This window comes from Cyprinus carpio, chromosome B17, assembly GCF_018340385.1.
Source record: "Cyprinus carpio isolate SPL01 chromosome B17, ASM1834038v1, whole genome shotgun sequence".
Classification (NCBI taxonomy): domain Eukaryota; kingdom Metazoa; phylum Chordata; class Actinopteri; order Cypriniformes; family Cyprinidae; genus Cyprinus; species Cyprinus carpio.
This window is the reverse complement of record NC_056613.1, coordinates 10,023,464-10,047,916: the sequence shown is the minus strand read 5'-3', so window position 1 is coordinate 10,047,916 and position 24,453 is coordinate 10,023,464. Positions and strand designations below refer to the sequence as shown.

Sequence of the window (24,453 nt, the reverse complement as noted above, 5' to 3'; positions counted from 1 at the left end):
ATAACTGTGTCTACCTGTGCACTTATTTCATGTAATAATTACTGGCACCAAAATGAACGTCATTCTGTGTGACTGAAAACTTTGCAGTCAAATCAGGTTAAACAGTGAAATCATTTAATCTCTAGTCAAACAGCACTGTAAATTCTGAGTAATACTTGTGTATGTATCACACCTAACTCAATAAACAGAAACTGAAATAAGAAGTTAATCTACAACACAATTAACATTTGTCATACTAAAACAAACATAAATGTATTTAGTGAGTCTGTAAACTTTTATTCCAGTTTTCTTCAGGTACCCCAAGTGATAAGACTTTTGTTAGCATCAATGTACATTTAAATAAAACAGAAAAGAAAGAAACAGTTTCATAAATCTGTTACATTCACAAATACCTCATGCACAAACTTAGAAACACACAAATCATACGGGTAAATGAAAATGCTGTATCTCCCTTTAAAGTCCATGTAAAAGTGCTGAACATGTATATGATGCTGATTTTGGCAAAACATTTCATAATCCTTTTCTATTCCTGGAATCATGTAAAAAAACTTAATTTATCTATACAATGGTCACATATTAAAAACAAAGTGTCAAAAACTGTGTTAGCAAAACTTAAGCATTATATCTCTGTGGCTGTAAGACCAAATATGCACCATTACGATGCGTCAAGACCTAGAACAGGAAGCATCATGTAATATTATTTAATAAAGACTAAATGTATATTAGCGCTTTTCCATTTAAACATACTGTATGTCTTTAAGAGTTTAAAAACTACATGCTTAATGGTTAGTGTAACATAAATCTGCAATTGTAAGCTCTCAAAACTGTTTCACCAGTGGATTGAAACGATGATTCTGCATTACAAGTTCTCCAGAGAAAATACATGCGCTTTACAGATTGGTATACTTAGATTTGGTGAAATTATAAGAAGTGTTAGTCAGCAAAACAAAACAATAACAAAGCAGTACAAACAGAATTTTCAAGAAAGTGAACAAATTCAATAAATAAAAATAAATAAATAATTTTCCCAGGACTCCAAACATAAAGACGGTCGAGCCAAAGTCTAAGCTCGACATAAACAGAGATGTCCTATCCTAGAAGCATCCTCATGAAGGCGGGTTTGGAGAACGGCCAGCCATACTCATTTGGAACAGGTCCGGTCACGTTGCACTCAAAGAAAGAAAAGAGAGGGAACCAGATACGCGCTCTGCGGCTGTGCTGATAGGCTTGCGTGTTTGCTAGCGTGTGGTAGTACAGGAACAGTCTGGTGGTGATGTAGAACGCGATGAAGACGTCGATGGAGTAATGTTCATGAGCCGCCAAGATGAAGAAGATTCCAAACAGGTTTAGCACCCAAGACATGGTGTGGATGAAGTTCCAGTTACGTGGCGTGTCTAAAAATCACAAAAAGACATTGATCGCACCACTGACATTCAGCTGATAAAGTACTAGAAGTGCTGGATATTCTCAATGAGTAAAACTCTCCACACCGTTTGCATACTTACATTCAGTGACAAAAAAGTTAAGCATGGTGAGAACAACAGTGTGTCCACTGAACATATAATCACCACATGTATGAACACCAGTTAAAGACATGCCGAGCCCACTCCAGATTTCCAACGCACGCTGCACTTTTGCCCATGCATCACCATACATCTGCAAAATACAGATATGCATATTAATGCTCGCACACTGTATTTGTATAATAATGTAAAAATAAATTAAAATAATATTAATAATAAAAATACAATATTACAAATGATATTATTAATTATATATATATATATACATATATATATATATTTTTATTTTTTTTTATATTACATATACATGTATGTGTGTGCTGATATGGTGGTATATATGCTGGTATATGGTGTGCAGAAAGTCGTTGCCACAATGCTAGAGTGTTCTGGATGGTTGCTAGCCGATGACATTATTAGAGAAAGATGATAAGATCAAGAAGAATTGTTTCTACATATCGATACTTTACACAGGTAACGACTGTCTTTGTACCTTGCAGATCAAATTAAGGGTACATTGTTTGAGTTGGAATTCTTGTGAAGAGATAAATATAGGCTAATTAAACCAGTACATGAAATAAGATCTCCAATTTGAAATTTTCTCAGTACTTCAAATAAGTTCACAGAATTTTTCCACGTCACCCTATTAAGCAAGGTTGCATTAAATTGATAAAAAAAGACAGTAAAGTTATTTTATTATTAAATTGTATTAATATTTCATAATATTTATAAAATATAATAATATAAAATATAATATTATATTTTACTGTATTTCTGATCAAATAAATGCAGCCTCAGTAAGCATAAGAGACATCTTTAAAAAGATTATTGAAAAATCTGAATTTATCCAATTAAAAAAAAATCCTGAAAATTTTTTATTTAGTCCAATCTAATAACTTAATAACTTTTTTTTTATGTTTTATAGGCAAAATCAATTGCCAAGAAGCCTTAGAGTATCACATTTACAATCTTTTTTACCTATTTGCAATCTATTATTAACTCCTTATTGTTGGGAATTGATAATGTCATACAATATGACATAGTTAAACTAATTCTGTTCAAAGAGATGTAGTCACCTGAGAAACAAGATTTGCATGAAATGTAAAAGAATATTGAGGGGGTACCTACAGTAAAATATGTCTTACTTCATTGCCCACCGCAGATGCACCTCCAAAACAAAGAATGAGAAAGACAGATGTGTGTGTGTGTGTGTGTGCACCTCACCTTGCCTGAACACTGCAGATGATGACCAGGTACAGACAGCGAAGTAACAAACATTGTGACACAGCGGAGCAAGAACACACTGCCTGTCAAATTGCAAAGCCTACGAAACAAAATGGACCTACAGTAGCACACACAGAGAAAGATACAGAGAGATGGAAAATGAGCAATGCATAACAGTAATAATATATACAGTGTGTAATTCACTGTTGTACCACACATTTACAAAGGGATTTTTGTAATAATAAAGCATTTTCATTAAGTACCAGCAATTTCTGAAAAGAACTGGACTGACTTTGAGAATATTTTAATTAAACAATATTAACAAAGTCTTGAGACCACAGCAAGCTTTTTAAAATGGCTCTTAGTGCATTTTGACTTTGTTTGTGTGTTTACCTGTGTTTGTGCATCAACAACACCAGCATTAATATGGAACCCAACACCACTGCACATGCTTCAGCCATGGCGAAGGCCCAGGGAATTCTGGGAACACTGACACATAAATAACAAGAGTCATAATTCTTGATTAACACTACAAAACCACAAGAAAAGTCTCATTTTAACTGAATTGTGAACAAAAACAAGCAAAGTTGGGTGGCGCATTTAATATGTAGATATCTGTTGCATTTTCAAAATGTTCACTACAAGGAGTAAAACATTTACATGGGGGAAATTAATATTTAATTATTATTATTATTATTATAAAAAAACTGTTGTATCAGTTCATAGTATATTACATATATTTATGTAAATATTTTTATAACCAAGAAAATGTTATTTTCAATACATCACCCAACTGTATATGAACTGGTGAAGTAATATAACACACCCGTCCTGAAATATTTCCACACCACCCATTCAGATATAACTCACCTGTCTAGAAATATGTCTGGAAGTGGCGGGTATGTCCTCATGTCAGGAACTCGCTCATGCACTAGTACCATGACGAATGATGTCACTCCGCACACCAGCATGGCGTAAAGTGCGCTGAGTGCCGTCTTCCAGTACTCCGGGTCCAACCGAACACAATACTGTTTACGCTTGCCGTTTGAGTAACTATGTTCCCCACCAACTGTAGTGACCGCCCCATTACAGTGTTGATGGTCTCCTGACCCTCGCTCTGCGAAGCCATTAGAGATGACACGGTCTGTTCTTCCAGTGTGTATGAGAGACAATGCACTGACCTCTGACCCTGACTGCGTGAGGGCTGTGTGTTGTCTCTGTAGCCGCCGCACGGCCAGCATCAATCTCTTGATATCACCCAGCACCTTAAGCTCCAGTGGAGGAGACCGCAGGTCAGTCTCAGTAAGACAAAGCAGACTGGCACCGTCCAAACGGTGCTTAGAGCACAGGAGATCCACATATTCACGAAACCCCTGATCTCTGAGCCAGCCAGCGACCTGCTTACTGCTCCAACCCTCCACACCAACATACCTGGAGCCCGGCATACCTGCAGAAACAGACAAGATTACACATGTACATGGGTAAATGTAGAAACACACAGATACATGTTAAAGGGATAGTTCACCCAAAAATGAAAAATTTGTCATTATTTACTCACCCTCATGTTGTTCCAAACCTGTATGAGTTTCTTTCTTATTTTTAACATAAAAGAAGATATTCTGAAGAAAGCTGGTAATCAAACAGTTGATGGTCCACATTGTCTTCCACAATGTAGTAGTATTGCTTTCCCTACTATGGAAGTCAATGGGGACCAAAAACTGTTTGGTTCTTCAGAATATCTTCTTTTGTGTTCAACATAAGAAAGAAACTTATACAGAGAAAAAAAAAATATTTTTGGGGGTGAACTATCTCTTTAAGGAATCCATATAAAATATAAATTCTGACTGTGCACTAAGAATGGGTCATCTTATAAGTTTTAGCTTTATTTAATAGACTTTTAATAGTTTAAATGTGGATTAGTAACAATAGAGTGTTTTAGTAAAAAAAAAAAAATTAATAAAAATAAAAAAAATAAACTGGCCATGGTTCTTATTTTTGTATGGACGTTAAAACCGTTCCCCTCCTTTGTTTTCCATTCTGTTGCAATCCATTGAGCTGTTTGTGATGTAAACACCAAAAACCAACCTAACTACACAGAGCGTCCAGGATAGGCCACCGAAAAATGTCATCATTCACCTATCCTTGAATCATTCCAAACCTGTATGACTTATTTTCTTTTGTGCAAGAAGATATTTTGAGAAATGTCTGTATTTTTGGTCCGTACAATGAAAGTTTCAAAGTAGTTTGATTTCAGTGTTCTTACAGGTTTGAAGCAACATGAGGGTGAGTAAATCATGACTTCATCATTTTTGGGTGGACTATATCTTTAGGAATCATTAATTGACTTGTCAGTCAAGCAAGCTGGTTTTTGAAAATATGTAGTTTTGCATGTCCCTTGTCCAATCAGCGACAATAAATCCAACAGAATAAGCTGACACTCACTTTATACACCCCTGGTCTCCTTGAATCACCGTCTAGAGCTCACCATCTTCAACTTCAAAGGTCTGTGCACAATCAGTAGTACTTGTATCCGAGTACATTCATGTAATCAACAGTTCTAAATTCTGCTGATTCTGGAGCCTTTAGTGCTAAAGTGCAGAGCTTCTAACAAACACACATGGGACGCTTTCTTATCAGTGGCTGTGTGTAACCTCAGTTCAAAGAATATCTGAAATGTGATCAATGTGCAGAGCTGAACAAACCTACTGCGTGCTGACTTGAATTACATTGTGAACTGTAGTCACTTCATTAACATGACCTCACTAAATATTAAAGGGGTCATATGATGTGATTTCAATTTTTCCTTTCTCTTTGGAGTGCTACAAGCTCTTGGTGCATGAAGAATATCTGTAAAGTTATAAAGACTAAAGTCTCAAATCCAAAGAGATAATCTTTATAAAAGTTAAGACTCGTCCACAACCCCCTAAAATGGCTCGTTATAACACACCCCCACATCTCTACGTCACTATGTGGGAAGATTTGCATAATGCCCAGATGTTCACGCAAAGAAAGATTATCATTGTATTATTGTTGTTGCTGCCGCCATGTTGTATAGACGCTGTGTGTTTTACTGTGAAAGCGAAAACACTTTGTTTGGCCTTCCAAAAGAGGACAATATCCACTTCATCATGCCTTCGTCACGCTTCATCATCGTCATCAAATGTGTTTATAAACCGCATAAACACATTTCATTACACCAAATACACAAAATAATGTTCTTTTTAGCAACATCATATGACCCCTTTAACTAGACAAGTAAAGAGAACTTAACATTTAGATCTTGATCTCTAATTCAAGTTCAAATGTTTACAGTTACACCTGTCATCAGGGCAAAGGCCTTGCACTTTGCACACAGACAGGATCTGATAGCACTGATGATTTCTAAAACATTCTAAATTACATTACACACTCAGACCCTTATTATTGCTCTATGTTAGATCTAATGGCACAACAGGATACTAAAAATGAGCAAACATTTCTAACCATGCTGACAAATTCACATACACGTTTGTGTTACACAGAAGGAAGAAAACCTATGGGTTTGAAACAAGTCTAAGTAGATGATGATCACACAATTTTAATTTTTGTGTGAACTATCACGTTAAATGTTCAGGATACAATGCATGTGACTGGTATGTGGTGTGTGTACATGTTTACTGTCTTCATCTACATTACTGATCAGCTACATTTATAATAATAAATATAATGACAGCTTGTCAAACATGTGACAGTCCTGGAACCAGAATAACAGGAAAAAACATTCATGACATTCGGTGGAAGCTTCTTAAATCAATAAACCTCAACTAAAACAGCTCCAGCCTAATTCAATTAACAATAAAGAGATCACAAGCATTGGGTGTGAACACCAATACTGTACACATGTACAATACTGCCACTCCGTACCAAGAGCAATTATTGATTCAGGGACACTACAGAGCGGTTAAAACCAAGCATCTGTCCTCTTGCACAACACTGCATGAACAAACAGCCTGTTGTTACTAAATCCAAAGGCATTTGGATGAGTTTCATCTGATGTACATGCACTGACACACAGCACCGATTTTGGTTTAGTAAAACAAAGTTCTTAGTAAAGTAAAGAAGTAAAATTAAAACGATGAAAAATATATAAACAATATAACATACAATCTGGTCCACAAAGGTGTCCAATAAATGGCTAGCATTAAACACACACACACACACACACACACACACACACACACACACACACACACACACACACACACACACACAGGGCTACAGTTCGAGTGATTTGGGCCAGATAGCTAAAGAAAGGTAGCCAAAAAACTATAGGCTAGAATATAAAGTACACTATAAAATTTACTGTGTATGTGGAGAGTCCTCATTAAACACACACACACACACACACACACACACACACACACACACACACACACACACACACACACACACACACACACAAAACAGTGTCTGTGTATAATTTCATATAATATATATTTAGTTCCAAAATCTTGTTGTTGCTAATTACGAACGCTAGAGGGTCCAAAAGACAAAGGCGATTGCACAACACCACGAACCTCAGATATTGGCGTCATGAAAGTTACTTCTAAAAATTTAAAATTTAAAAGGCCAGCCAGTGATTTCCAGTTTCTGAGCTGTGGTTCCAGTATCCAATGTACCAGAGGAACATGTCTGTGAACATGTCTGACTGTGATAGAACCTGTGAAAATGCACGACCAAGGAAGAGTCTAACATTTCAAAATAACATCTAAATGGTTCTAAAATGGGTTCTAAAATGGAAGCTTCACCCACAAATGAAGACAAAAAGAGATGTTAGGCGGAATTAGTCACCGCTGTATGGATTTCATTGTATGGAAAATGTTAGGAAAGTGAATGGTGACTGAGTTCGTCGGTTCCTAATTCATTTGTATTCCACGGAGGATAAGAAAATCATACAGGTTTGAAACAGCATAGAGGTGAGTAAATGATAACAGTATTTATTTTGGGTGATTTATCTCTGTGGAAACAGAAAATAATCAAAAATAACCCTTATAGAGTAAAGCACTAACTGCTCATTTAGTCTGTCCAAAGGAATTTTAATCCGTACACGCATTTATTCGCATATGACTCCTGTATAGACTTAGACTTAAATAAACACACAAACAATAAGCGCTCAAACAGCTTTACGAGAGAAAGAGAGAAAACACTGACAAATCTGACGTTGGTTCCCTGACAGCGTGGAAGAGTGTCTGTTTTGGGGGTGGGAATTGCTGGTCATTTTAGCTATGCGCCTGGCTTACCCTGTTTGTCCGTATGGTTATTTAAATTATCCAGTTGTGTTAAAAATCCTCGCCAAAGAGCTCGAGATCCCAGCCTTGTGATCTCGAGCCACATCAGCCTTCGGTTTCTGAGTCACTGCCATGCTGCCAGTGACGCCCAAAAGCATGTAAACAGGAATCATCGTCATGCACGACACGCCTCTTGGGTGTGACCACGGAACTCAAAATATGGAATTATTTGAGGAAAGAACTTGTTCAAGTTGAGATTGCTGTAACGATACCGACCGCGCCCTCATTACTGATGAACTTTCTTATCATTAATTATCTTATTTTACGCGCTGTGCCTGAATGTAATGTACTGGAAATTCGCTGAGTACGTGTACTGAGTTTTAAAGAAACCAAAATAGTCAGAAGAACAGTTTTGTTGTGTTTACTGTAGACTTTTGTAGGCAACTATGATGGTTAAGTGCTTTATTCATAAATAGAACAGTTGCCCAGTGCGCATAATAAAAAGAAATGAATACAAAAGGAACAGATTTCCATATTTGTATCTGAGAATCAACAATCAAGCAATCAAACAAATATTTATTATTTAAAGGGATAGTTGAACCCATGATTTACTCACCCTCTATTCAACCTAGGTGTATATGACTTTTTTAAGTTATATTCTCAGCATATTCTCAGCCGTGTGGAGCACTTTTTATGATGGATGTAGGCTACTTTATTTTGCTTTAAATTCTCGTCCATCATTCAGTGTCATTATAAAGCTTGAAATAACCAAGTTTTTTTAAAACAAATATAACTTTGACTGTATTTGTCTGAAAGAAGAAAGTAATATACACCTACTGTAGTATTTCTTGAGGGTAAGTCACAGTAATTTTTTATTTTTGGGTGAACTTTTTCTTTAAATATTTAAATATATATATTAGACTCTTTTAATGTTTTACATTTAAACATTTTACTTCTTTTCCATTCCATGTTAGATAAGTATTAACCAATTAGGCAGTCCATATTTTCTACTGTATGTTACACTTATTGTTTTTATATGTAGCACTTCATATTTCCAAACTGCACTCAACATCCAGATGCAATGTAGCAGTATCAGTCTTGTGTGTTTAGTTGTGGAGTTGAGGAGTGTGGAGCGCTGTGCTGTGGTCACCACAACAACCTAACACTCTCATGCCTGCTTTCTCTCCTTCACACAGTTACTCATTGGTCAGGAATCCTCTGGAACAGCAAGTGTGTGATCTGATTAAGTGGTGAGACTTCATATTGTGACCTCAATTTAGGAAGGTGAATATTACATTACATTTTTGAACCACTTTTGTTAATAAGAGCTCAGTTCTGCTGTACTCAACCATAGTCCTTTGTCAGTAAATCATATAATTCAGTAAATTTCTTTACAGTTTTTTTTTCAGTAACAGAAAAAGTAACATAACAATCTTATTGTAAAACCATGGGCATATTGTTTTCTGTATTCTATTCAATTTTCTATATTCTGTTGAGTTTGAATGTAAAATATACCCCAGTGTACCATGTAAAGGAATGTTCCATATATATTTTGAATTACACATTGCATTGTGTTCTGTTTTAGGGTTTCTGCCAGGATATATGTTTTTTCTATTGATATTTTTCTTACAGTGTTATACAGAGTTGGTCTTTGTACACTAGGTTGTGCTGTTGTACTTAGATTGCAGTTGAGTTAGATCTGGTAAAGATATTCAGTGGTAAAATTTGTCAAATTAATGGTGAATAGTATGAAACACTTCTGTGCATGCTGGTTTTAGGGCAGTAGGACAAAATAATCTTTAACATTCAACATTAGCTGAGTCTCTTGTGAATTTGCAGATATTGTTTGATTGTAGGTTACACTGATTTCTATCTGTGTTAGTTTGGTGTTAGCTGGTTCATCTGTCTTGAACTTTACTGACTAATGTAAAGCCATTTTTCTAAAAATCTGACCAAACTTTTCAGGGTGACCTAGCAGTAGGTGTCCTGCATGTCTGGCAAGAAGTGCTTTCTCGGGAAAAGCTACTTCAACATTACATCATGAAGCACATCTTTTCAACAAAGAAGTAAGAACAGCTGGAGTCAATTTGCACAGAAATATCCTTGTTAAGATCCCCTGGACTGCTGATGTCAAGGGATGTGGGTTACAGCTGCAAGATAATGCAAGATAATATATACAATTACACTGTGAAAAAGCATTATTGGTGCGATTATTACAGTATATCACTGCCTTTGTGTGTGTGTGTGTGTGTGCAACAGAAAGAGGGATAGATCATTTAAACATTACACATGTTGGATTGGTGAATTTGATATTCTAAACACAGAGTGAGATGTAATGATGTTATTATGTGCGTGTTTTGCCTTTCTGCTCGGAGTGTCTGAAATGAGATCTCGGTTCTGCTGTCTTAGTTATGCAACTCTGCATTCCTCCACCATAGTCAAATGGAAACACTAATGTGTGTGTGGATATGATATGTAGGCCAGCACAAAGTCCTCCTCAGGGTTATCGGAAAGAAAGGAACGAAAATTAGTTCTGTTGTTTTCACTGTGCTCTACATAAACTGTCTGTATTCGTGCTGAAATAACATTGTAGGTTTTAAGTTACCAACAATATCAAAACATGTTTTATATATATGTTCGTTTTGAGTTGTCAACCAATTGAAAGTATAATCAAATTAATTACATGAAATGCAAATTAATTGAGTGCTTCAGCCTTTATGTCAGAACCTGGAAGATTAATCTGCCATGGGTTCCCTCGAGATTTTCCTATGGGTTTTTATAATGGGGTTTTTCAGTTTATGATTAAAATAAGGTCTGTGGTAAACATGAATTGAATGTTTTGGTCTACAATGTACATTATGCACTCCTGTACTGCAAACATGAAATGTGAAGCAGTTATTTATTTATTTTTTTAAAAACAAAAACATAAGTTTGTAATAAGTAACCTACATAAGAATGTTTACTCATGAATTAAAAAACCCCATTACAAAAAACCCATAGGGAAACCTTGAGGGAACGCAATCGCAAATTAGTTTTCTGAGCTTTAATGTCATGGCTGTGGCACTCTATTCATATTAAAATTTGCTGAAAAAGCCCCCAAAAGAAGATAATTAAAGACATTTTTGTGAGCATTGAACATACATTACAAAAAGTGGCTTTAGAAGTCAACATATTGTTTGTTTTGTTAATTGAACATATTCCTCACACTGGCGGTACGCAGCAATTCAATTTGCATGGTTCAGTCATATACATGAATTCCTTCTGCGTCTGAAATGTTAATTGTTGGTTTGTGTATGAGACAGACTGATGTCATTGGCCATTGCATCATGTCTTTCTGTTCTTTCAGCGATTGGTGCTATGAGCACTGCATTTTAAGTTGGAGTGTCAAACTAAAAGTAATTAAACCTCAAAAATATATGTTGAGACCCTGATTCTAGTTTGTAATTTTTAATTTTTCAGCAATTCTGTCTCTATTCTAGGTCAGAAACACACATAAACACTGTGTGCAGCATAAAACTACTGAGAGCACATAAATGACTGTATTTTTCCTGAGTTTGTGCTGTAGTCGCAACATTTTTCCTTTCAAACCAAGCAGAGTTGTAACATATTTATGTACTTGATTAAGTGTAATTTAGTGTGCAGTACTGAACGTGCATCTATAATGTAAGATTTACAATGTAAGAAATTACATTGTGCCTGTTTGTTCATGAGCTCAGCTGAATTCCTGCAGAAATAAGCAACAGTGATATGGAGTCCGTGTAAAATATGATATCGGGGTCAGAAAGAGAGTGAGAGAGTAATTGAGAGAAAGGAGGGTCAGAAAATAAAGAAAGGGATTCTGTGATTTTTCAGAAAAAACAGTTCAGAGGGAGGCCGTTGACGTGGCAAATAGGAAGTGGCTTCAGTGTGATGGGGGGAAAGAGGAGTGAGGAGGGGGGAGCCATAGGAGGGAAGGAAAGAGAAAAAAAAATTAAGTGCAAAACGGAGAGAAAGAGGGACTGTAAAAAGGGAATAAAACATCCCTTTATCAGTACACTGGAAATGAAAAGTTTATCAAACTCTGCATGTGCAACTTGAGGACTGGAAAATAGGGCTGAAATACTCAGGATACTTAGAGTATATAAGAATAATCACTCCAAATAACAGCATCTGCAAAAATGCTTTAAATGCAAATGTATTAAGATGAGGGCTTAATCTAGGCCTATTTAAAAAAGGTTCTGACTAGTTAAGCAATATTGCAAACAAGAGTTATGTTGGTTTGAATATCAACATGTGATGTGAGCATAAAAATTTTATAAAAAAAATTCAGTGATAAAATTACAATTACCATATGTGTACAGTAGAAGAATAATTAGACCAGAACAAACGTTAAACACATTGTTTTAAATATATAAAGATTGCATACAAAGAATATTATTTGACTGAAAGAATCGCTTACTAGCCTTTTTGTGCAAAGTTACAATATTTAAAAGTTTGGGGTTGCTAAGGTTTTGCAATGTTTTTAAGAGGTCAAGGCTACATAAATTTTAAACAAAAAATAGAGTAAAAACAGTAGTATTGTTGTTTTTAAATTTATTTGAAATTTTATATATTGGCCTATACCAAACCCAAACTTTTGAATTTGAACAAAAGTGTAATTTTGCACAAAAAGCTATTCTTTCTCTCATATAATATAGTATTTGTGGCTATATACTTAAAACACTGTGTATTTAATGTTTGTTCTGGTGAAATTATTCTTCTACAGTATTGTTCTTGTGAATTTATCAAACTGTCTCAATCTGTCATGACGATGTACTAAAGTGCTGGTAGATGCTGTATTACATTATTATATTTTTCCATTGTTGGCCATTAAAAAGTGTATTGTAACAAATGTTGTTTTTCTTATTTTATTTTTTTTTAAATAAGCATAAATACCAGAAACATCATTATTTATATATATATTTTATTTTTTTTTAAATAAGCATATATATATATATTGATACATTGAATCATTATTTATATATATATATTCTTTTTTCTCTCTGAAAATAGAGGATCAGTGTTTCATGTGACTGTGCTGTTTTTGTTTTGGAGAGCAGTAGGATGCGTTTCAGAGAATGTGAACTAAGTTCAGGAGAATGCGATATGTGCTGAGTGTGTGATTATACTCTATTTTCATAGGCCATATGTTTCTTTTTAAACTGTTTTAAAGGGGTGGAGCATCTTTTGATTGGCATCTGTTTCCCCTTTCTCTATTGCCCGCCCCTTGAGCCCTTAGCTCTTGGTTTATTTTCCTCATCTCATCTTTCACTCCTTTCGTCAGCTACCCCTTTTCCTTTTCTGTCTTTCGTTTACCCCTTGCTCTATTTCTTTATTCAGTCAGGCCTGTGTCCTGCTGCAGAGGGGATCTGAGACTCTTAGAGGAGACGCCAGAGTCCATATGAGTCTTGTTGTTGGTTGGACCCCTGGGCCCAGGGCGGGTAGGATGTGCTTCAGGTTGAACTGTGCTTGCTCAAAAACCTTTACCTTGGAACTTTAAGGCGGGATAAGACTGGATTAAAGTAGGATTTGTTGTACCTGAGACTTTTTGCTTGTTGAGACACTAACTCTACAGATCTGAGCCTCTTTGGGCCAGTGTTCTTGTTGATTCTTGGATGAGCCGTTGATCTGATACCACGTGCTGATTGGCTGGGTCTGTGTTGGTGTTGGTGAATGGCGCGGCGCAGTTCAGGTGGACGCGGGCATGGAGGCAGCTGGCTCACTGCCTGTTTTTTTCCATCATCCTCAGGGAAAGAACGTGGAGAATCCCTGGGTGCAGAGGAGTGTATGCGTGTGTATGTGGTGACGGCAGACTACCAGCGTCAGGAAAATACAGAAATCAGCCTGAAAGCAGGAGAGCGAGTCGAGGTGATCGAAAAGAGTGAGAGTGGTGAGTGGCACACATCCATACACACACAACATAGTCTTGTATGTACAGTGGGGTTAAAAAAAGTCAGAAGTCATTGCTGAAAATGCCTGTACTTAGCATTTTTATAATGTAATTCAACATTTGCATATACAACTTACATTCTAAGTTTTTTTTATTTAAATTGAAAAATGAACATGAATTTCAGAAAGTTCCCCAGCATGCTTTAAGATGATCCAAAGAGCATCTTGTGCTTCTGTCCTTCAGCAAGAACATCTGACTGTCTGAACAAAGAGTCCCATGATCAATGTCACAAATGTACCTATTTGATTATCTTCAGTGGTTTTTTTTCTTATTTTAAATTTTATTTATAAATTAACATTTTCAAAAAATCTTAAATTAGATTTTGTATACCAGATTTTCAATGGTGTCACATTTTTGAACATCCACCCAAACTAACATAGACAAAAAAAAAAAAAAAAAAAAGAAGATCAGGTTGTCATTTTTTTGAATTCAAGTTTTAATAAAAGCTTCTTCATGCCTTATAAATGAAAAATAAATAACTAAAAATCCTTTGATTCGAAAACTCTTAACATTTAACTACGGAGTAAACCTCAAGTCTGTCAGCTGTTCACAGAAAAAAAAACTTAAACCAGTCTAAGGTTTAAGCTACTCTAATAGTTTAAGCTTGTGTTTAGCTTGTAACTTGGTTTAGCTGGTCTCTTAGTTGGACGAGTTGAAAGTTCCCCAAATCCCTCTGGGACCATCAAAACACACCAGTCTAACCATGTTGGCCACACTTGGAGACCAATAAACCAACCTGTTTTTTTAAACAGTGTTTGTTTTTTAGAGTGGTAATCTCTGTTTACAACAAATTCTTTGAAAATATATTCTTAAAAGTGCACATCAAATTTTCTCTAAAACATTCAAACTGTGACAATGATGCAATGCAACTTAAACTACTTATGCTGTCATCATGACTTGTTGTCGATGCATTACTTGACCTTCTGTGACTTGTCTTTCATGGCAGCTGTGCTTATTTTTCAGATGTTGCAGTTGTTATTATTTTTATGACCACTTTAGAAGCTAAATGAGTGAATAATGATATAGCCTATAGCTACCACAAAATTAAATATTTAATTCCAAAGACATGCAAAAAGTAGCAACATTTGCCACAACTACAACTTATATATATGTAAATAGTCAACAAATATTTGGATGTCGGAAAATTTGTACCACAACATGAGTTATTATAAAGCTTTTTAAGTAGACATTGTTTGGTTGGAACATGCAAATACTGAGAATTAAATAATCAGTTCTGAGGAAAGCAATGATATTGAGTCAATTTTAGCAGTAGCAGAGTTTGTGTGTGTATGTGTGTGTGTGTCTGGAAAAAGCCCACCACAGCCAGAGACTTGTATTTGAATGAAGGTCTTTAGACCATCTTAATGGATCCTCCAGAATCTTTCCTCAGCAGAAAAAGTGTGCGTTATATGCGTATGTGAACTTGTTTGTGTGTCTCTGTGTGTGTTGCTGAACTCTTTATGTTAAAGACATTATGAGCTTTAATATTTCAAGACAACCTTCCTAACGATCTTTTCCATGAACTCTTATTTTTTTTCCTCTTCCTCATCAGTATTTAATATCTGTTATCATGTCTCTTTTTAGCTTGGAATGTTCTGATTCTGTCCTTTAACACTTACATACACAAAAAAATTAAGACGTATATAATATATGCTAAGAGAAAGACTACAGATATCTCATTTTCTGTACTTTGTTAGTCAATCTGTCCATTTATTTTCCTTAAGGTATTTATTTACAGAGCATAATAAACGGGGGATCTGGCAACCTAGTGCGTGTGTTTGTTTGTTCTAATGAGCGTCTCACACTGTGAGCACTAACTCATGGTAGGTGTGTGCAACCAGTGACAGTGTGCTTATGCTCAGCGTAAACAGTTTTATGGTTATTAAAAATTTTAGGCTATTTGAAAACATTAGTGAAATATATAGTTAAAAGGGTTAAATATGCAGTGGAAAAGTTAATTGATGCTTTCATGTTTTAATTAATGCTGTCAGTAAAAAAAAAAAAAAAAAAAAAAAAAATATTTTTTTTTTTTTTTTTTTTTTTTAAAAAAAAAAAAAAAAAAAAATTAAGTTAATTAAAAGTGACAGTAAAGACATTTATAATGTTACAAAAATTTCCATTTCAAATAAATGCTGTTTTATTTAACGTCAAATCATCCTAAAAAAATAAATCATCATTTTGTATCATGGTTTCTACAAAAATATTAAGCAGCATAACTGTTTTCAACAATAATAATAAATGTTTCTTGAGCAGCAAATCAGCATATTAGAAAAATTTCTGAAAGGTCATGCGACACTGCAATTTCGAGTAATTGACACTTAAAAATATATTAAAATAGAAAACTGTTATTTTAATTTGTAATAATATTTCACATTATTACTGTTGTTTTTCAAATAAATGCACCATTGGTGAGTATAAGAGACTTGTTTCAAAAACTATGTATGATATTGTTAACTTCCTAAGCTAAAGTTTAGCTAAATGTTTCATCTGTCCCTCCATTAAAATATTATTTAATGTACATAACTTTGCACATCAACAAAGATTATTTAATGGCGTTGCAATGTAACATAAAATAATAATATGATACTACATGTATATGTGTGCTAATTAAGGCAGAGGCATGCATTCATATTTATACAATATGTAACAGGGGGTCTTTTCTGCACCTTTTTATCTACCAAGGGGTCCTTGGCCTGAAAATGGTTGCATTACATAAATCACAGATGCTTTTTGCCATATCCTTTATCCTTAAAAATAACATTTAATGATCTGATTTTTGTTTTTGTTGTTGTATTCAGGACTAGTTAAACTATTAAGACAGAAGGGAAGTGACCCAATTCAAATGAACAGCTGGAATCAGTTACATCAGTGGTATGTGCTCACAGACTCTCTCTCCTTCTCTTCAGGGTGGTGGTTTGTAAGAACAGCTGAAGAACAAGGCTGGGTTCCTGCAACATACCTTGTCTCTCTCACAGGACGTCGAGACAGCCACAAAACACCGAACGGAGAGAGTAAGACAAAGATACACTGCTAAATTACCCATTTAATCAAGAGCTGTTGAACAAACAAGGCACATCTTTCACAACAGATATCAGAGTGCCTGGGTTGTGTAAAACACATGCAGTGGCCAAATGTCCTGTTTTTCTTTGTCTTGCGCAACCCTTAACTCTTAGCAGATTCCATTCATTTGCTTCAAAAGATTTATGCATGAAAACTGTCGGTGAATTCTGTTACGGACGCAAGTTCATGCCATGTCAGCACATAGAGGCTTGCTTGGATGAAAACCATACAGGCATCACATCATAGCCAAGGGACCCCCTCACTCCACAAACACACACACACACACACACACACACACACACACACACACACACACACACACACACACACACACACACACACACACACACACACACACACACACCGTTCTTGGAGCATTTAACAGCCTGGGAGTGGAAATTCCAGCAAAGATTTCAGATTTTCCATCTCCTGGTCCAGAAGAGTTTTACTGTACAACCAGGTCCAACACACACTGACCCATATTACGGAGAGAATGAGACTTGTGGTGGAGTGATTTTGCAGTGCTTGCATGTTTCACTTGGGTTTTCCACTTCCACACCAAAATAGCAAACAGTCTAAACACACAAGCATTACTTAAAGTGGCCCAAAAAGTACTGGGACACTTAAGGCACATTTAAAAATGTATCAACGACCGTCATTGCATTAGATAAAAAAAATATATCAAATGGTGTGGCATGTATTTTAAAGACAATTTCATTTTAAAAACACTTTTTAGCAAAACATTTCACAAAAAGAAATTGTGTTCAGTGTTCAGTGTTAAATGATAAAACAATAGACATTCTGTTTAAAAAATGAGTGTAAAAACATTTTATACCACCTCTGGTCATCAGATGTCACTAATGAATAAATGGAATGACTCAGAAAAGTTTGTTCTGAGAAAATGGTGCTACATGGTTTGATTTTTTTTTTTTAATTCAGTGTAATTTGTTTTATTTTTAAAAAATGTTGCTGTAAGTGTTCATATAATGGAGGGTACTGTACACACACACAGGATAGCTACACGCTCAAATTTACAGTATATTTGTATTATGTTTTTCCTACGCATTGCATTTGTATGTCTATGTAGATTGTATCTTGTAGCAGGACAGTGTACATTGTGCTCTCTCTTTCCTCTTTTGTCTGTAGCAGAGAGGTATATTACAGTTCAGTCCTTCAGCAGTTCAAGTCAGGATGAGCTGGGCTTTGAGAGTGGCGTCATTGTTGAGGTCATCCAGAGGAATCTGGAGGGCTGGTGGTTCATACGGTAAACTCTTCTTCCACATGTTTATTCTTCTCTTTAAACTACTTCAATATGCTTTAAATATCCTTTGCTCTCTTTTGCTGGAATCGTCTCAATATTTAATGGGGTTTAATTCAATTATTGATGACAAACAGGCAGCCCTACAGTCACCCCTAACCTTACACTCTCACTTACTCAGTCCAAAGCTGCTACCCTAAGGCTTAAAAGCCAAAAGGTAAATCTTTGTACCTTTTTTACCCCTATATATATCTAAAGTGTAAGTATTATGTATTAAAGGGTACTGTTTTGTACCTTTCCCCCCTGAGAGTGAAACATCCATGTCCACAAGCACCATTGTGTGTTGAAGATGGGGTTATTGCAGTTTTGTAATTGTGATTTCATATTTTGGTTGGGAATAAATAATTTCATGTAGTTAAACAGTAGTAAAAATACATATGAAAGTAGTATCTCCGGCATACCAAGGCTGCATTTATTTAATTAAAACATAAAGTTATATTGTGAAATATTAATACAGTTTAAAAGAATGTTTTCAATTTTAATATAATTCAAAATGTAATTTATTCCTTTGATGGAAAAACTGAATTTTCAATAGCCATTAGTGTCACATAATCCTTCTAATATGCTTCTAATATGAATTCATTCTCAAATGCTGGTTTGGGGCATGTTGAAAACAGTTGTGCTTCTGAATATTTTTGTGGAAACTGCAATACATATTTTTCAGTTGTCTTTTGTGAATAAAAAGCTCAAAGGAACAGTATTTATTTGAAATATAATAGTTTTTGTAACATTTGACACTTTTGAACAATTTAATGCATATTTGCTGAATAAAAGGAATAATTTCTTTCAAAAATCGAAAAAATGTCTTACTAATCCCAAGCTTATGAATTGTCTTGTTGTATACAGTTACATAGTTTTATTGAGGAAATTCCCTTTGGTTGGTGGTATGTGTTGGCAGTATGTGAAATCTCTCTCTCCTGTTCTCCTCTCAGTTATGGTAGTAAGGAGGGATGGGCTCCAGCTGCCTACCTGAGGAAAATGCAAGATGGTGTCATGGCCGGAAACCAGGCAACAGAGACAAATAAACCAGCTGTGCAGGGTCAGGTGGAAATCATCGGAAACCTTATGGAGATCAGCAACCTCCTGAACAAGAAACCCTCCAACGAACGACACTCACATACACAAACTGACATCATTGCACACCGAAACAGCACCACAAACACATACAGGCACTCACAGACTGACACATATACACAATACAATGGTGATACAGAGCAGACTGATGCTTACAGTAACAATACACACAGTGATAGAAACAGCAGCAGCAGCAGCATTAGCACAGCAGCTAATGCGGTTAGTAGTAGTTTAGACAGAGACTCTGATGATCATGTCACCCAGCACACAGACACGTGTGCGCGTCTGTCTGTCTCAGACAGCAGTGTGTCTGTGTCAGTGTCGGATGCTTGTGTAACTGCATCTGTTTCTGAAGCAAGTGTGTCTCAAACATCATCCGCAATAAAGACCAAAACCGTCCCTCCGTCTCCTGCCATTGCTCGAGTCGCACCTCAGAGATTCCACAGCGTTGAGACCAGTGAGTTAATTTTCACTTTTATTTCCCTTTTTGTGCTTTTACTTTTTACTTCCTTTACGTTGTCCTTGTATTTCTATTTTTCATTCTCCCTCATTTTCTTTTTATTTCATTTTTTTCTTTTTTCCTTTCTTTTTTAATATTTCCCTTCCTTTCTATTTTTATTTCTCTTTCTTCCTGTTTTCTTTCTCTTTTTATCTGTTTTCTGTCTTTTTTCCCCTTCTTTCTTTATGTATTTTCTATGTTTTTCCATCATGTTCTGTGTTAAAGGGATAGTTCACCCAAAAATTTAAATTCTGTCATTAATTACTCACCCTCATGTCATTCCAAACATAAACGTAAGACCTTTGTTCATCTTCAGAAAACAGATTAAGATATTTTTGATGAAATCCATGAGCTTTCTGACCCTTCATAGACAGCAACGCAACTGAAATGTTCCCAGGACCAGAAAGGTAGTAAGGGCATCATTTAAAATAGTCCATGTGAAATCAATGGTTCAACCGTAATTTTATGAAGCAATGAGAATACTTTTTGTGTTCAAAGAAAACAAAAATAATAACTTTATTCAACAGTTGTTCTCTTCTGTGGCACTGTCCTCTGTCGTTATTGAGAGTACCATGACGCAAAAATATCTTTTTTTGTGTTCCAAAGAACAAAGGTCTTAGGAGTTTGGAACAACATGAGGGTGAGTAATTAATGACAGAATTTTCATTTTTGGGTGAACAAACTTTTAAAGATTACAAACACATTTTGATGTTTGATTTTTTTCCCTAGGATCACCATCAAACAATCAAAAACTGCCTCCCCGTCGAGAAAACAGCCTGGTCAGTGTGTGTGTTCTCATTTTCCTGTTCTCTGTTTCTTTTTTCCTCTTTCTCTCAATTGCACAAACACATACACACAAATAGGTCATTTTGTGGTTTTATAATATGCTGAACAGCATATTCTTCCCTACACATTCAGGGATTTCAGTTACCGCAGCCCCCAGATCCCCCTACTGTTGAAGCTGAGTATTACACCATCGCTGAGTTCAGGTCCTGCTTGACAGATGGGATCAGTTTCAGTGGAGGACAGAAAGCTGAGGTAAGACACTGTTCAGTTTCACTGTTCTATCAGTTCTGGGGATTTATTTATATATATATATATAAAGATATAACTAAATGCTGTTATTCAGTAAGGACACAGTAAATTGATTAAAACTGACAGTAAAGGACAGTAAAGACATTTATAATGTTACAATAGATTTCTGTTTCCAGTAAATTTTCCCTTTTGAACTTCCTGTTCCTGTTATCAAAGAATCCTGTAAAACTAATTATTACAATTTACACAAATAGAAGCAGCCCAACTGTTTTCAGCATCAATAATTAAAAGTGTTTCTTGACCACCAAAGCAGCATATTAAAATGATTTCTGAAGGATTGCATTACAATGAAAACTTCAGTAATAGCTATTGAAAATTTAGCATTTCTATCACAGGGATTACATTTTATTCTTTAATTTAATTTTGAAATAAATTCATTCGTTATTTTAAATTGTAATAAAATTTCACAATATTACTGTTGTGTATTTTTGATCAAATAAATATAGCCTTGGTGAGCATAAGAGACTTTTTTCAAAAAGGTTTTTTTTTTCTTACCACATTTTTATAGTTTTAAAAAAGTTACTATTTCCAAATCAGCGAATTGTGATGACTTAGCCTATGTGGTATGACAACTATATTGTTGGTCAAAAATGTGTAGAACTTCTATATATAAACTGATCTAAAATCTTCAGTAAAAGTGTGACAACTCACCCCAATGTTCCCTATTAGCTGCAAATAACATTAAATATAAGTATTTCTATGGATGGTCTGGAAACTGTGTATGTTTACAGGTCATTGAGAAGAACTCCGGAGGCTGGTGGTTCGTCCAGATCGGAGAGAAGGAAGGTTGGGCCCCGTGTTCTTACATCGACAAACGCAAAAAACCCACCTTGAACCGCCAAACCAGTACACTGACCCGGCCCAAGGTACCACCTCCTGCTCCGCCAATCAAAAAGCAGAACTCGCTTCCATGTGTTGAGTCTGAGGTCATGAACCCAACAAGTCCACGAGTGTATGAGGAACCAGAGTATGATGTTCCAACAGTGGGCCTTGAATTCGATCCTGAGCAGGAGTTTTTTCCAGGAGATGCACCAACTAAAGCCCCGCCTCCTTTATGTCAGCGTACCGTTTCTTTTACGTTGGGTGAAGGGGATGAAGAGGATAATGAGGATGTGTATGCCAATGGTGGCTTCAGAGCTGTACCACAGTGCAAGGACAGTCACTATGACACATACTTGTCTTCTTCAGCGCATCGGGCATCTATGTGGGATCCACCGGAATATGACGCCCCAACAATCGAGCCCAACATTGAGACCACTGCGATGCTCTATGCACACTCAAAGCAATCTAAACTCAAACAGCAGGCTGATGAGTCTAAATCAAAACCGTCTGTGCGTCCGAAACCCGCAAATCAAGACTGTAGTACTTATAGAAGACCCCAAAACCAGGAGCAACCAAGCCAGATGCAATTCAGGACCTCACGCTCATCTGAGGACTCTGAGAATGGCTCGTCAGATAAATTCCAGATGTTTAGTGATCCACCTTCCTTTCTGTACCGAACTACTGTGGCGTACCAGCGGAAAGAGCCGTGTGAGCTCAGCTTTCCCGCGGGAGTGCAGGTGGAGGTTCTGGAGAAGCAGGAGAGCGGCTGGTGGTTCGTCCGCTGGGGGAACGAAGAGGGCTGGGCGCCCACTTACTACCTACAGCCAATCAAAAGCTTCGAAACAAGCGGTACAGAAGCCAAAACCACCGAGAAGGTTAATTCTGAGACGTCTTGGTCTGCGTCTCCTGAGTTGGAGTTTTCAGTGCAGGGAGATGTTGGAAAGTTGGGTAAATGCGTAAGTTTGGAGAAGAACGAGCAGCGTGTTAACCAAAGCCTGAAGAGCGGACACAGATCTAACCAGCAGAACTGCCGGGTCGGCGTGAAACAGCTCGCCGTCAGACCTCAGAACGTCCTTAAGGACAACACTAATGTGCACACAACTCCTGCAGGATGGAGGAATGATGCGCTGCCTAGTCTTAGCTACAATGACCAAACCACTTCTTCTTGTGCAGGTAACACCGAGAGCATGAGACGTAATGTACCAGTGTCAATGGTGAAGCCTAAACCTCATCTGATCCACAACAACCTGCGCGAGGAGTACGTTTCTATTGCTGACTATCACGGCGATGCGGAAACCATGAGCTTCCCTGCTGGCACGAGGCTGGAGGTCCTGGAGAGAAACCCTAATGGATGGTGGTTCTGCCGTGTGCTCGACACAGCTAAAACACGAAAAGGATGGGTGCCCTCCAACTTCCTGGAGAGGAGGAGCTAGTGGGTTACCAGATTTAAATACCAGCCTTACGTCTCACACATTTTCACCATGACCCCAATAAAATCATGTTCCCTTTTTAATTCATAGGAGACATTGCTGTCTCTGTTCACAAAATCAAAGGGAACACTAAAGAGTCAGTCACAAGTGAATTCTCTTGTTGACTGACATCTTGTTTATATGCTGTATACTCCTGCTTGTGCCGGATGATGTGATGTTATTGTCACTGAACAGGCTTTTAGTTATTGCTTTTAGCTGGTCTTAATATGCTGCAGAAGGTTTTGGTTAAAATGTGTCTCTGTTTTATTACTAAATAAATATCAGGGTCTGTTTACAGACTAAATGCACTTTCAAATATCTATTTATCCATCCATCCATCCATCCATCCATCCATCCATCCATCCATCCATCTCTCTCTCTCTCTCTTTGTGTAATTAAACATGGTGCTATTCCTATTAAATCACTTCATTTTCAAATCTAGTCTTATAATAAATAGCCAAGTGCTGTTTTGAATCTTCATCACAATAGCTTGATGTTGTTTGTCTGTTTATGTCCATGCATTAATATACGGCATATGCAAGTTAACTAAATAATCATTCAATCATCAGTGGTCAATCATTGCATTATTATAAATGCTTAATATACTTTAAAACATTCATCTATAATTAAATTTTTCTTAGCAGTAATAATGACAGGCTCTGCTGTTGGTTAGCATTACGATTATAGTTGTATTTCACAACAAACATAAATAAAAGTTATTGGCACTTACACTTTTGTGAATGTCTACTTTGGTATGTAGTTTTTCTGTTTAAGGTTTTGCAAAAAATATATTTACCAACACATCAAATCCACAATGTAGTTTTCAGATTCTTATTCTGGATTGATTTAACATATACAAGTTAAAGAACTATTTGTGAACAGTCTTTTAACAGTATGAAGTTAGTAGGATATTATCAAACAAAAATCAGAATTAGTCTCATAGTAGCTTGATTTCCCATTATGCACATCTAGCCATTTGTCCATAGAGATTTATAAGCAATAGAGACTTATTATCTGGGATTATACTGTTGTGGGGAAGTCGTGGCCTAATGGTTAGAGAGTTTGACTCCTAACCCTAAGGTTGTGGGTTTGAGTCTCGGGCCGGCAATACCACGACTGAGGTGCCCTTGAGCAAGG

General features: G+C 36.3%; 2 protein-coding genes across 8 annotated transcripts; one reads left to right on the top strand and one right to left on the bottom strand.

Annotated features, from left to right (window-relative positions):
* Positions 1–255: 255 nt before the first annotated feature.
* Positions 256–8,183, bottom strand: samd8 (sterile alpha motif domain containing 8). 2 transcript variants are annotated; one of them, XM_019120204.2, is made up of 6 exons: positions 8,024–8,183; positions 3,615–4,191; positions 3,138–3,233; positions 2,745–2,862; positions 1,506–1,656; positions 256–1,394 (listed from the first exon to the last, which is right to left on the bottom strand). In XM_019120204.2, the coding sequence occupies exons 1-6, from the start codon at positions 8,115–8,117 to the stop codon at positions 1,090–1,092; spliced, it is 1,341 nt and encodes a 446-aa protein (XP_018975749.2). In that variant the 5' UTR covers positions 8,118–8,183; the 3' UTR covers positions 256–1,089. The 2 variants fall into 2 exon arrangements, with proteins under 2 accessions (XP_018975749.2, XP_018975750.1); XM_019120205.2 differs by lacking the exon at positions 8,024–8,183 and adding an exon at positions 5,187–5,531.
* On the top strand, positions 7,304–24,433 carry sh3pxd2ab (SH3 and PX domains 2Ab). 6 transcript variants are annotated; one of them, XM_042742100.1, is made up of 10 exons: positions 7,304–7,699; positions 9,208–9,295; positions 9,977–10,077; positions 13,779–13,919; positions 16,886–16,990; positions 18,186–18,303; positions 19,290–19,888; positions 20,660–20,709; positions 20,849–20,968; positions 21,757–24,433. In XM_042742100.1, the coding sequence occupies exons 4-10, from the start codon at positions 13,817–13,819 to the stop codon at positions 23,278–23,280; spliced, it is 2,619 nt and encodes an 872-aa protein (XP_042598034.1). In that variant the 5' UTR covers positions 7,304–7,699; positions 9,208–9,295; positions 9,977–10,077; positions 13,779–13,816; the 3' UTR covers positions 23,281–24,433. The 6 variants fall into 6 exon arrangements, with proteins under 6 accessions (XP_042598034.1, XP_042598033.1, XP_042598035.1 ...); XM_042742099.1 differs by lacking the exon at positions 9,977–10,077; XM_042742101.1 differs by lacking the exons at positions 7,304–7,699; positions 9,977–10,077 and adding an exon at positions 8,161–8,375.
* Positions 24,434–24,453: the final 20 nt, after the last annotated feature.